Here is a 14,981-nt window from a genome sequence, read left to right as displayed (position 1 = left end):
GTCCAAATGAACGAGTTCAATGAACGGGTCAAAAGTATGAACGATTCTCCGATGAATGGATCATTAAAAGGAACGTCATTGCCCATCTCCAGTGGAAAGAATATACAGAAATTAACTGCTCCAAACCTTTTAGATGCTGGCAACATTGTGGTTTGAGAAATGTTTTCCTCATACGTTTTTGGCCTTTTAATACCTCATGAAAATGACTTAATGTCTCTCCTTAGTTTCTGACGAGGTGCATTTCGTAACACCGATAGTTCATTCCAAAGGCGATGGCTGCTTTCTACAAGATAATGTCAGACTAATTTAGCATTATGCAGCAAATGTTTGGGAGACTTTACGTGACTCCCAAAAACATTCATCTATCAATTCCATTGAGTCCAAACTGATAGGGTCATCAGGCATCGAGAACCATATCATGTATTCTCCAATGATTGGACAATGCTATACCTTCAAGTATGGACTTAAATTTCGTAATCGACCGATAAACATTTATCAGACTTAATGCAAGTACATTAAATCAAAGAAGGGCTAACAAAATATGGATGAGATAAACACAACTTAACTGTTTATTTTGAATATCACCTGTATCCTGCCTGTAAAAATCAACCTGCTACTAGAAACGCATATCGTTTTGCAAAACGTGACCCCAGGGGTACCCTCTCCACAAGAGCGACGCTGCTTTCTTAAATGCTACGGAGATTCCCAAGAGCAACACCCAAAACGAAAAAAGGGTGAAAGAACATTAAACCCTCCCCCTAAAAATTCAGAATACTTTTCTGTCATCTCGTAACTAAAAATGAAACGTGCGTTAAATGGCTTAGTTTTATGGCAGTGATATTCATTTCCTATTAATACTCGAAAGTATTTAACAATTAACTTTTACTGTAAAAGATGGAAAAATCAACAAGTAACCTGAGATTTTTCTATTGTTGCCGTATGCCTATCACACATTGGACTTATATCCATTCCTTGGCTCCTTTCTTTGTCTCCTTGCTGGAAGAATTCTTCCATAATTAGGCTAACCCATTGTTTATAGATGTCTAAAGGTTTAGTTGGATTGCTCAGATCCGCACAATGTACCATATTCTGCAAGACCTGTAAGAAAAACACATCGTTTGGTTATACACAATATTAATAAGAAATGTTAATTTTCAACGTACATAAAATAAAATTAGATTTAGATTTAGCTCTTTCATTCCAGCATACCTTTCGAAGCATCAAAATACGCATTTTTTGTTCATAAATGTTTTAATGTTAAATTACAAAATACATTTTTTTAAATAAATACAAGTATACCTTTACTATTCAATTGCATAAAACGTACCAAAATTCCTTTAACCAGTATAAATATTGTCCCAAAAATATTAGTTTTAATAAGATCATCACCCCCTTTAAGGAACTTAAAACTACGTTTAGGTGACAGAAATTTCAAAGAAGCAGTAACAAATTCCCTATTTTTACCTGAATATTGCACTTATAATCCCCTTTTCTAATAATAACCCTCATCTTAGACAAAATCTGGATCTGTCATTGGTTGGGAGTGGAGGGAGGGGTTCAGAAACATCCCAGAATCTTTGGTTTCAAGTCTTATATATCCAATCCTAGTATGGCATTTTATGTAACGTAATGTGGGGAAAAATGAAGAAGTAAAGATAAATTACATTTTTCAAAGTGAACAAATTGGAATGTAATTTTGAAAATTACACTACATAAAGATAGAACAATGAGTTTTACAGTAGAACTTGCATTGGAATGCACGTTTTTTTTTTTTTTTTTTTCATTTTTGGCAGTAAATTTGTACTTTCAAATAAGAGATGAAAATTATCACTTTGTTCCAGATACGGCAAAATAAAACGGAAGATCCACCGTCTTCATTAATGGTGACTGGGGGATGTAAAATATGCTCGTGGCCACAAAGTCCTCCAAGTGAAACGATACCTCTGGGAGTGCTGGACCAGGGATTGCTCGGTTTCTGGTGTGGATCAAAAATCAGAGTTGTCTTCAGGGTCCCAGCCAACTGGTTAAACCACAAATAGTGGTAGGTACGGACAGGAGTGAGAAGTGAAAAACAAAAGTCTCTGGATTTCATAACCGCACTATCGTCATATAACACGTACTCAAAGGATCTTCAACAGGTCGTATTACATTTTTATTCCTAATGGGGTTCTGTTAGAGGCTTTACCTTTTGCAGACCCAGTGCGATGCTCCGATATCCAGATGGTGGTGCCTCTCTTCGGAGCGAAATCGAACTAGAAATTTCATTTTGCCAAGAGTACACAAAGCAAAAGGAGTAATCGTGGAATCGAGTACGTCATGGTCGCTATCGATTTTCTGGATCTTGAAAATCCACCGACTGCAACCAGATTCGAACCAGCGCGCTTAGACGTAAAAACTCAACGCCTATCTATTACACCATTCTGTCGGCACACTCTCTCACATAATTGGACGGCATGGATGCTGACGATTTCTGCTATCTTGAAAATCCAATGATAAGAGCCGATTTGAACCTGCGACCTGCGGTGTCAGAAGAAACGCCAAACCACTTCGACACTCTACATGTGTCCTTCGAACACACATGCGGAAAGCCTTGACAACACACATGCGGAAAGCCTTTTAGCAAATTTCAATTCAATAAGTTAAATTTAACGGTGGATGGCTTCTGATATCACAGCAAAAAATGCCTTAAAATGGGAGGGAGGATAGAACGAGAGCGTAGAAATTTAAGTGAAGTAACAAACAGTTGATAAGTACTGATATTGTTCATTGTAATGGGGCCGCGTATTAATTCTTTCCATGTTTCGTTTTTTTTAAAGCAGAAATGTTTTTTTTTTTTTTTTTTTTTTTTTTGCAAATTAAGTCTATGCATATGGTGCTAAGAATAAATGCTTCAAAAAGAAAAAAAACTGTTATTAAGTATTGGTAAAAACTCGAAAAAAACTTTAATAGCAAGCGCACTAAAACAATAGCTCATCCTTCTGGCTTTCGGTAACAGTAGTGGGTAAAACCTTTAATTGTTTCATGGACTTGCATTCGGTTGCTCCGAATAGCTGAAAAGCCCCCCCCCCCCGAGTTACAGGGGGATCAAGGCCGTATCCAGATTTTTTTTCGGGAGGGGCCCGGATTCGCACATTGCCCTAACACACACACACACACACACACACACATATATATATATATATATATATATATATATATATATATATATATATATATATATATATATATATATATATATATATATATATATATATATATATATATATATATATATATATATATAGACACACATACACGCATAAAAATATTTAAGATAGAAGATGTTTTTGTCTTGATTTTTAATGATTCCACTGTTGGACTGTTGTTATTTTTATTTTTATTTCTTACTATTTTTTTTATTCACCTTGCAGTGGTAGGGATGACAGGAGAGTGTCCCTTTAAGTCGAATGTGGAATATTCATAATTTCAAGGGGTTCGGGGGTTTCTCCCCCGTGAAATTTTTTGAAAAATAGATATAAAAATCTCTATTTTTAGGCCTTATATGGGGTAATTGAGACTGTGCAAAATATTTAGAAAAATAAGCAAACACAATCTTTTAAAAGGTATGCATTTTTTTGCAAATTAAGATCAATCAAAATAAAAATTCTTGCTCGACAAATCGTTGACATTAAACGACAGAGAGGAAAAAAGAGGAACACATCGTCATTTACTCATGTCGGCTTGTTTTTGATTACTTCCCCAACACCCTCCCCCTCCCCCCCTTTTCATCAAATGCCCTACAGTATAAAAATTGCACAAAATGGTTTAAAAGAAATGCTGTAGAGATTCAGAAAATAAGAACGACAAGGTAATAGTCTGGTCATTTGGACAATTCATACTTTATTTTCTTGATAAGAGACAAAATTGAAGAACTTTTCAAGGAATTTCAAAAACTTAAATATTTTCAAAGACTTTAGAACCGTTGAAATTATTTAAAGCACTTTATTTGCATTTTTCAAAAGTTGATTGCACAGTCATACAAAATGGTTATAACTTTGTTATACACACCCGTTTTAAATTAAAAATAAATGTATATAGCGAAATATTTCTCAAAACAAACATTTTGTTTTCAATCGCAAGAAATGCAGAAAATGAAAGAGAGTAGAGTAAGTGTTATTTGCTTTTTCTCATGCTTAAGATATTAACAGCATGCAGTAGAAGTAAGATAAAAACAAGCAATAACAAAAGAACTTCCAAAATACTGAATTCGGTATTAATTAAAGACAGGCAAGACATGGAACATATCAGTCACAAAAATTTATCTTGAAAGATATGACAAAAACGCGAGAATCATGATTTTTGCATTTTTTACTTAGGATGTGTGAAGGAGATGAATTTGGCACATCTTGGTAAACCAGATACTAGCCTAATAGGAAACTGGGGGCCCGGCCCTTGGGGAGTCCTCGGCTCGAAATCGGTGCAGTGTACGTTTTATAAGAGTTTTAGGGAGGGGAGGGGCCTTCACAGGGGGGAGAAGGGACACCTGTTGCATCGGGCCCGAGCCTGAAGGAGGCCCAATATTTTAAAAACTAGGGGTGAAAATAGGGATAAACAATAAGGAGGGGACCCGTCAAAAAGTCATTTGTAATGGGCCCCAAATTTCTGTGCACGCCCCTGGAGGAGGGCAAGCCTACCAAACTGACAAGGGGCCTTCCTTGGCCCTGGACAGCCCTGAATAGAATTAGGAAAGAGAGCAGGAAGTCATAATTAAGGCTCTAAATTTCAAGTATGCTTCGTAGCTATGAGATTTAGAATTGCTCTTTCTGTATTTCTTAAAGTTTTCACTCGTTTAATATTTACAAAATTAAGAATAAAAAAACTTTGTTATTTTCCTTTTCTGGCATTAGAAATTAAAAAAAAAAATCTTCTGTTTTACGGTACAAAGCATTTCGGGTTTCGAGGGGAGGGGAGGGGCTGGGCCCGTCGCTCCAACTCTGGATACGGCCCTGGGGGAGGGGTGTCTACAGCATAAAGAAACACCAGCATAAAAATATGTAATATACTGAATTTATAATCGCTAAGTCAAAAAGCAGTTTAAAAAACGTTTTTACAGAAAGAATGGACCAAGTCTAAAATTGGGTAAAAATTTAAAAAAAGAAAAAAATAGTAATTTGTATCGACGAATTACCTGTATCCTTTCCGTGTAATTATCTAATAGTACCATTCCAGACCCTGCAACTTTCTTAGTTTCAACCATAGTCTTCAAGTCTGCTAATAAATTCATATGCTTTGACATATCCGTTGCAAGAACCTGAAATTTAAAAAAAATGTTGAGTTTATCTTTTTTTTGAAAGCTTTTGTCTACTTAAAAACTTAAAATCAAAGAGCAAGTTGAAGCTAATACGTCTGAATGTGAAATTGACTTTTTGCATTCCTTTTCACCTTTAGCGTACAGATGGCGCCACTAAAATTGATCTAAAAGGTGATGGCGGTTGAAAGACAGTGGCACCTTAAATTGGAAAATATTTTGTAACTTACTTCTGCCAAACAATGGTAAACAAAAAAATGTTGTTATTTTGTCATTGTTATTTTGAAATTGTCTCAACTTTAATAAGTCTTAGCGCCAGTTCTTTTTCATTTTTTGTTTTTTAATTTCTTTGGCCGTTGGACCTCTTAAGGACGTGGGGCCCCCCGCAGTGAGGGATCTGTTGGTACGTAGATCCGGGCACCCCTCCCCCAGGAAAAAGTCACGTACACTCCCCAAAAACGAGATTGAAGTCCACCCAAAAAAGGAAAACACACACGAAAACATCCCCAAAAAACGAAAGAGAACTCACGCACAGATATAGGTGGTGTCTCTATTTCCAAGAGAGAGAGGGAGAGAGAGAAGAGAGAGAGAGAGGAGAGAGAGAGTGAAGAGAGAAAGAGGAGAGAGAGAGCGAAGAGAGAGGGAGGAGAGAGAGAGAGAGACTAGTCTCCCCTTTTTACTTCCTTTTACAAAAAAGGAAGTATTGTATTCGCGAAAAAATTTTCACTCAAAAATCGGCCTTAATTTCCATTTTGCTCACCCCTGAATGAATGTTGAGCAGTGGTTGGAAAAACTACTTTTTTTTTGTAGCGAACTACAACTACAACTACTTTACTACAAATGTAGTTAACTACAACTACAACTACTTTTTTCAAAATGTAGCAACTACAAACTACTTTTGAAAAGTAGTCGCTACTTCGCTACTTTTTAAAAAATAAATAAATAAAAAGCATACACATACACACCGTTTGAGGATTGAACGAAAAAATTAAAAAACTGGTTTAGGTTAATAAATTGACTCGTTTGAAAATGAAATATTACTAATAATTATATATTTATTGTTTCATTCCTTTACCAAGCGAATTGGTCATTCCAAACATTTTTTACGATTTTTACGACAAATATTCGATACAAGAAAGGATTTAAAAAGTTGAAGGAATTCAACTTTCAAGTTTTTAATCCTTTCCTGACAGTGAATATTTCATTTAAGAAGTGCAACTCGGCTACTTGAAAATTTAATAGATGCAGTATGCAGTCATAATTTGGTTAAAATTTTATATAGACATACATATATGTACATAAAATTGATTTAGACGGTTAAAACCATCTTTAAACGAATGAGAAAAACTTAAATTTTCACTATAGAAGTTAATTTTACAGGCACTTATATTTTTTGTAAAAACTAGTTAATTGATTTTGAGTTTCAAGCTAGGGGTCCGGACCTGGACACCATCTCCTTTCTTACGTAACTAATAAAATGAAATAAGAGCATTTTTCAATTTTACCAAATGATCTTGAAAACTTACAATATTTAATGATTGACTTTTGTTTTGTTGATACATCAACACTCAATCAGTTAAAAAAAAGAAATTCTAAAAATATCCCAAACAGTACCAGTATTTATAATCTAATATTAATAAATATCCAAAATATGAAACATAACTAAGAATGCTTATTTTACTTCAATGTGCAAGTGTCGACTACCACGAAATGGCTGAATAGCGAGCTAACGAGTTTTGGAGCTAACGCGAATTCCTCACCCCGTAACACGAAAATTTTCGGAAGGGAATCGCAAGGCTTAAGTATCACCTTCTTTAGTGGGTACTACATATTAGTTTCGTGAATCAACTTCCCTTTTAGCATCACTGAAAGCAAAAGTACCCCACTAGTCAAAACATCCCTTTGTTAATTTACAAATCGTCACTCCGCATCTTTTTCATTCTTAAAATGAAGTTGATGAAACATTATTTCACATAAGCGGGCTGTTTTTCTCTCGTTTTAAAAGGAATAATAGAAAGTTTCGGACAACTAAAGAAATAAAAAAAAATTCGATATTCTTGAACGACTGAAAAGTGCGTCGAATTACTGTGTCTACTGTACTGTACTATTGTAGTGTTTCATTTTAATACGTACTGTACTGTTTTATTTTATGCCAGCGTTTCTTAAATTGTGTTCCGCGGAGTCTCAGGGTTCCACGGAGCTCTCTCAGGGGTTCCATGAGATTTGTATATTTTCTTCCTGCACCTTTTAAATTTGTCACTTAAAAAGTCGACAAAAATAACGCCTTTTCAAAAAATACATTTAATTGTCACTTTCGCAACTAATCTAAGCATTATTACTCATCTGGAATAGCCACTATGAGAACAAGTTTATTTCCCGCCTAAAATAATGCAAATTTTTGATCAAAAATAGCATGAAATAGTATCTTTAAGGTTTTAACTTCGAAATTTTATCGAGATCAATCCCAAAACGCCTATTTTTCAGCTAATGTCCCCAAAGATAACATAAAACTGGGTGTTAAAATCTTCAATTTTGAAAAAGTTTCGGAAGAAGCTATTAACTCCCTAATATCCCCGAAAATAGTTTAAAAGTGACTTCAATGGTGAACAAATTTTTGGAACGCGCCCCAAATCTCTCTCCTACAACATTACCAAATATTGCCATAAATTACGATTTTTGACATCAATTTCAAATATTTTGCCCTTGATACTAGCCGTTCTCCCAGTATCTATGGCAAGGCCGTGGTGGCCTGATCGGTAAGGCATATCGGTGACCGGAGGTTCCCGGGTTCGATACTCGCTGGTCGAAGATCCACAGTCTTCATTAATGGTGAAGGTGACTGAGAGACGTTAAATATGCTCGTGTCACAAAGTCTTCCAAGTGAAACGATACCTCTGGGGGTGCTGGACCAGAGATTGCTCGGTTACCGGTCTGGTTCCAAAATTCAGAGCTGTCTTCAGGGTTCCATGCAACTGGTTAAGCCACTAATAGTGGCAGGTACGGGAGATTCTGGAGTGAAAAGTATCTAGGGCAGCAGTGGAAAGGACGATTTAAGCATTTAACGAGTGATGACCAATTTAAGGAGGAGTTCTGGTCACGAGGGTCTAAATGGTTTAGTTCTGTCTAAGGCCCCTATATATACAGCTACTCTAGTTCTGTCTGAGGGAACACACAGTGACATCAAAAACTCTAATTTGTAAATAAATAAAAAAATGTTAAAAAATAAGAGATATTTAAAAATTTTTAAGTTTAAAAACTTTTTCTACGTACATTTCAGTGAATTATTAACACTTTTGTAGGTAAAGTACATCTATATTTCTTTTCCTAATTAAGAAGATATTTCAATCATACAACATGCATAAATTCTGAGGATATTTGTCCCTTTTAAAATTTCTGAGTATTTATCAGAATCACAAATAGGAGTGTACTGGTATTTTGCAATAAGAAATAGTAATTAGCAATCATTCAAATAATTAAAATGCTCTATAGTTAAATGTATTTCATTAGCGATTTAATGGCAAATAGTTAATGTGATAGTCTCTTTGAGGTAAGAACGGGGCATTCTCCGAAACAGAATACTGGCTGCAAACTATTGAAACACCAGGGGCTCCACGAAAAAAGTGAGCATTAAAAAGGGTTCCACTAATAAAAGAAATTAAGAAACGCTGTTTTATGCCATTCTCTCCTATTGATTTTGTGCACCCTAGCCGTATTTTTATTGAATAACACAGCTTTTTCTTTTAGTACAATAAAATTTCAGTTCTCTACGTTTAAATTGGGAAAAATGAAGTTATGAAATGAGTTAAAATAGTTTGAGGAATGTTTACAAATGTCTACAGTAATTGGTATGTTCTTTAAAAAAAATCGTATAAATTCTCTTTTTCTGAACGCGAAATTTCAACCTAAGTGGGGAGTCGCATCCCTAGCGTAAGTTGAGATTTCAGTGTAAATGTGGAAGACATTAATACCTTTTCTTTAACAGGCATATTTGCACGAAACGGAAACATTTCCGTTATTATACATTTCTATGACACTGTAATATTTATTGTTAGCCGGCCAGAGGGCAGTTCCCTGTCATCCTCTTCTATAACATTTACAGTAATTTCCACATTAGGAGGATATTGGCTCAATAATCTCATTGATATCTAAAATGTTCATCCACGGGACATTCTCTGCTATTCTGACAGAAAACACAAACGGAGTACTACTTGACAGTTATCTATTATTCTTTTCTTTCTAAGCCATGCTCTGCTGAAGGAAAAAATTAGGGAAATGTGAACATTTCGATGCCAAACAAACTAATGGCGTCTAACAGATAGAACATATGGCGTCAAAATATGTCTGATGTCAGCTCGTATTTTTCAGAGACTTACGAATCTGGTTGATGCAAGTTTTACTCGCGTAAGACTTGCATCAGTCAGGTTTTTTGAATCCTCGTTTTTAATTTCTTTCTTTCTTTCTTTTTATTTATTTATTTTATTTTTATTTTTTTGGAAACTTTATTTAAAAGTAGTTTTTAGAAATCGCTACAAACTACTTTTTTTTGTAGTGAACTACTCGCTACTCTACTTTTTTTCAAAAGTAGTGCGCTACACTACAAACTACTAAAAAATGTAGCTACTACAGTAGCGTCGCTACTTGTAGCGCGCTACTTCCAACCACTGATGTTGAGTTAATTTTTCAACCCGACCACACGTGGATATATGCCTAGGAACGTACATACACCCGAAATATCCATTTTGACGATCCCCGAGTTAATTACAACGAGTTTTCTCGTGACGTCTGTACGTACGTATGTATGTGCGTATGTGCGTATGTGTATGTATGTCGCATAACTCAAGAACGGAATGTCCTAGAAAGTTGAAATTTGGTACTCAGACTTCTAGTGGGGTCTAGTTCTGCACCTCCCTTTTTGGTTGCATTCGAATGCTCCAAAGAGGGTCTTTTGCTCCTTTTTGGGAGGAAATCATTGTATTTTCGATGTAAGAACAAGTGGTGTTATAATTTAACGGACACTTGGTGATATATCGCCAGTCTTTTGGTCGCCAAGTTTTGTAGCGACAATTTTTTTCGATTTAAAAAAAAAAAATTTTTTTTGAGCAATCACGATTGCTTATTGCTTTCATTTGACCGTCCTTGATGTTGTGGTTCCTTTTTCAGCTTGGACCAGGGACAACAGCACCACCGCCCACCGGCCTCTGCAGGCGCCGTTCCGAGCACTGCCTCCTGGAATGCGTTTCACCTGGTCGATGGCGTCCATGTCCTACATACACGCGCGCTCATATATACACACACACACACACATACCTTCACACAAGCCTTTACACACATACGCACACGCCTACGTGCATACACACAGGTCTACGCACACACACACAAGCCTACACATGCACGCACGCGTGCCTATACATACACACACGCCTGCACACACACACACACACACACACACACAACTATACACACGTAACAGCACAGGAGGAGAAGTAGGTTTGGGGGGGGGGGGCAGGAGCTGTTTTTAGAAACAATAGCCCCCAATGAGTAGGACCCTGTCGCAACTCGTGATTGCGAAAAACATAATTTGGATTCAAAATTTCAGGAATTCAAAGTCACTTGGGGGAAGTGAATCATAGGTTTTTTTAAATCTGGTTTCAATTTGGCCACTGTTGGTGATATTTAGAGAGTAAACTATTGAATCACTTTAAAACTGCCAATAATGAGAAAATGACATTAAATTGGAGTAAAAAGAAGTCATGTGATGCCACATATCAGCTCGTTTTCAACACTTGAACATGAAACTTGTGCTGTTGCTTCTAAAAAAAAAACGCTTGATCCACAGTCGTACGTGCGATGGAGAGCAGGGCCGGATTTAGCTTTTGAGCCATTCCGTGCTAAACTTAAAAATCGCGCCCCTAATTAATTGTAATGGTAAGAATCCCCCCCCCCCCAACAATATGTAGAAAATTTTATTTCTGCATGTTTTATCTGACGGAAAAAAATTAACACATACACTATGTGACCAAAAGTATTGGTACACTTTCAAAAACTCACATTTTTACGGATTTCTCAAGAAATAAAAGACCAATTGCTCTGTAATTTTTTTTCACATAAAAAGTATGATCCAGCTGTCATTTTCGAATTAAATTAAGTCTGCTATTCATTTAGGGGACCAGCAACAAATTGATGAAACAAAAAAAGGTTTTTGATCATTTTTCATTGTAAATAGCTGGGAATAAGCTATAAATTTCAGAAATAAGTTAAAAATCTATCAAAAATTCATTTTTATATTTTCGTGAAAGTATCTCTTGTATCCACGGAGATATATGCATTACCTTCGAAAATGCAAATTTTTTTTGAAGGTTTTTGGCTCATATCACGCAGAGTTTTTTTCGGCAAACATTACAAAACTTTCAGAATATTTGACAGCATTTGAAAGAAACATAATAATAAAATTTGAAATTAAAATATAGAAAATTTATTGAAATATGAACGTTTAAAGCAATTATTTTCATAGTGCGCATGCGCAAAAGATAATAATTTATAATCTTCATAATTGGAAGTCCAGATATATCCTACATCTCAAAAAAAATTCCACCTCAATATCTTTAAAATCTAAAAAGTTATCAGCGATCTAATGAGCCGAATTTTAAAAATTCTTGGCTAGACGACGAATCGTGAGGGATCGTTCGTAAATAATCCGTTCTTATCATGAATCAAAATAATTGCTTTAAACGTTCATATATCATTAAATTCTTAATATTGTAACTTCAAATTTTATTATTATGTCTGTCTAATATGCTGTAGAATATTCTGAAAGTTTAGTAACGTTTGACGAAAAACTCTGCGTGATATAAGCCGAAAACCTTCAAAAAAAAATAATAAAAAAAATGCATTTTTGAAAGAAATTCATACCTCCGTGAGTATAAAAGATACTTTCAAGAAAATGTAAAAATTAATTTTTGATAGATTTTTTTAACTTTTTTCTGAAATTCATAGCTTATTCCTAGCTATTTACAATGAGAAATGATCAAAAACCTTTGTTTGTTTCCTCAATTTGTTGCTGGTCCCTTAAATGAATAGCAGACTTAATTGTTATTGGAAAATGACAGCTGGATCATACTTTTTATGTGAAAAAAACTACAGAGCAATTGGTCTCTTATGTCTCGAGAAATCCGTAAAAATGTGAATTTTTGAAAGTGTCCCAATACGTTTGGTCATATAGTGTATGTCCCTCGGTAAACGCAAATATTTAAAAGAATGAACTTAAAATAATTCATTTTGAAAAACGATTAAAAGGAGTGATTCAGATGATTTTTTTAAACAAATTATTCAGTCCGTGCACGGTATTCAATAAAAGAACGGTTCAATAATAACCGAATATGTACTTAGTTCAATACTCAGTTCATACCACAGCCAGGTCTGACAATCATATTTGAGAAGATATTCGCAAATTATTCTTGTTTTCCTTTACTTTGCTAGCAAGCCAATACTTATTGGAAGAGTTTAAAATTTTATGAGCAATGCTTAAGTTTAGCTTAAAATCTATTTCTATAATCGATTTCGAAATTTTCTTAAGATAGTAAGTTTCCTACAATGAAAAGCATCCCGAAAGATCAATCACAGAATTCCAGCATGCCTATAACCGAAAAAGGTAGAGACGACAGCCGCAAGAAAATAATATGGGGTGGGTGAGAGATCAATTGGAGCCATCTTTAGTACATTTCTCGAAGAGGTGGATTCAGGGACTCTCCTACGGAAAGTTTTCGAAATTGAATTTTCAAAAACGTGATTTTTGGCGATCTGCGATGACGCTACGGAGAGATGAGTTTGGGGACTTTTCCCGAAGACTTTCGAAATTGAAGTCCTGAAAACGGAATTGTAGTCCAAAAAACAAAATTTGGTTGAGAGTGAGACTCGAGGAACTTCCACAGAATTTTTTCGAATTTGAAGACTTAAAAAACGCCTTTTATAACTTTCGGGACTATCCCGCTGAAATTTTTTGGAACCTAAGTTTCCTAAATGCACAATTCTACACCATCTTTGACTACATTATAGGATTCGGGGACTCTTTCAAGAAAAGTTTTTGATCAACTTCAAAACGCAATTTTTAGACCGTCGTCGACGATGTTATGATGAGGTGAGCTCGGTTATGGGAGATGTTAAGAACTCGAAAGCTATAAACAAACTTTTCAACAATTGTTAATGATTAGGATCCAGAAACGGAAATTTCTCAAATTTGAATCATTAAATAAGCAAATGTAGGTCATCTGTGAGGATGTTAAATCAAAGGTGGAGTTAGAGGAGATTTCTTCAGAAAATTTTCGAAATTCGAACTACTCAAAACGCATTTTAGGCTCTCTTTGAGAATGTCTGGAGAGGCGTCACCATTCGGCGGTTGTCTTCAGAAATTTGTTTGTTCGACGACGTTTTGAAGTTAAGTTCCAAAAATGCAACTTTTGGCAATTTACAATGATTTTACGTACAGGATGTTCGAAGACTTTCATCCGCAATTTTTTCGAAATTGAAGTTGCAAAAGGTAGTTTTAGGCTATCTTTGCTGCATGAAAGGAATGAATTAAAATCGGCGATACCCTTCCTCCCCTTCTCCTCCTACATTCCTTTATTTATTTTAAACTAGCCGCCTGCGGCGACCAGCTAGTTCGCCTTCTTACGCCATTTGCCTTTCTATGCAAGCAACCACCTACAGCGGCTGTTTGGCTAACTTGTCATTTACCTTTTTACTTCAAGTTTGCCACCTTCGGCGGCTGTTCAAATAAATTTGGCAGCAGTATTAATCAATCCATTTCTACCTTGTTTTGTGCCATTCACATTTTTGCGCCAAGATTGCCGTCTTCGGCGGCTATCTAATTTTACGATCTGTCTCTAAATTATCTTATCCATCTCTATTACGTCCCCGCCAATTTCCTAATAAAAACAAAGATCACTAAAAAAACCGCTTTTTTTCATTTAAGCAGAGCAAAAAAAAGTTATCTCCAAAATTCCCCGTAGTGTGCAAAAGTAGTGTTTGACAAAGAAAAAAAAAATCTCGCTGTTTTTATTGAATTAAATGTGCACAGTTGTGCATTACTGTAAGATAATATAGATATAGCAAAACCCCCAGCTTGGGAGGGGGATGGAAAAAGAAATAAATACAGTCCCTAAATAACACAAAAAAAGGAAAGAAAAAAAAACAAGCGCTGCCGGAAAAGCACGTGGTCATCACGTCATAAAATGTAGAAGTAAGCTATATAGTGAAAAAAAAAAGAAAAAAAGATTAACATTGTTTGCGATTAAGATTCCAGCGTAAATATCGAATCGAAATCCAAGTAGTGACGTCAGAGGCAAAAAGGATTGAAGAACGCTTTTTCGACCGATGCGTGGAAAGACATGATGTGTTCAGCATTAAAAAAAATTGTAAAAAAACAACTATTGCGTATTTTTAAGATTTTTTTTCTTCTGAAGAGGACGAAATGTTTTTACTATTACCAACTTAAATTTTAGAAATGAGGCTTTGATACTTCTCGCAGGATGATATTAGAAAAAATAAAACCCAGAAAAAAATACAAATTAAAGGCTTTTTCAAAAATTCATAAAAAATACAAAAATTGCTCTATCTTCAAAAAATTTTCATTCATCATATTAGAAATTAAATTTCCTACACTATAGTACAAAAAATATTTGTGTGGTGCGATTGGTTC

At 35.2% G+C, this 14,981-nt stretch overlaps 1 protein-coding gene across 1 annotated transcript in view; it reads right to left on the bottom strand.

Annotated features, from left to right (window-relative positions):
- The window catches only part of LOC129219283 (cAMP-specific 3',5'-cyclic phosphodiesterase 4C-like), a 559,626-nt gene that overhangs the window by 13,453 nt on the left and 531,192 nt on the right, over positions 1 to 14,981 (bottom strand). Inside the window, exons 13-14 of the mRNA XM_054853616.1 lie at positions 5,168 to 5,290; positions 916 to 1,098 (exon numbers count right to left, since the gene is read on the bottom strand). Coding sequence (XP_054709591.1) covers positions 916 to 1,098; positions 5,168 to 5,290 — 306 coding nt within the window. The remainder of the gene's footprint in view (positions 1 to 915; positions 1,099 to 5,167; positions 5,291 to 14,981) is intronic.

Source organism: Uloborus diversus, chromosome 3 (assembly GCF_026930045.1).
Source record: "Uloborus diversus isolate 005 chromosome 3, Udiv.v.3.1, whole genome shotgun sequence".
Classification (NCBI taxonomy): Eukaryota; Metazoa; Arthropoda; class Arachnida; order Araneae; family Uloboridae; genus Uloborus; species Uloborus diversus.
Note: the sequence above shows the minus strand (reverse complement) of the source record. Positions and strands in the feature narration are given on the sequence as shown.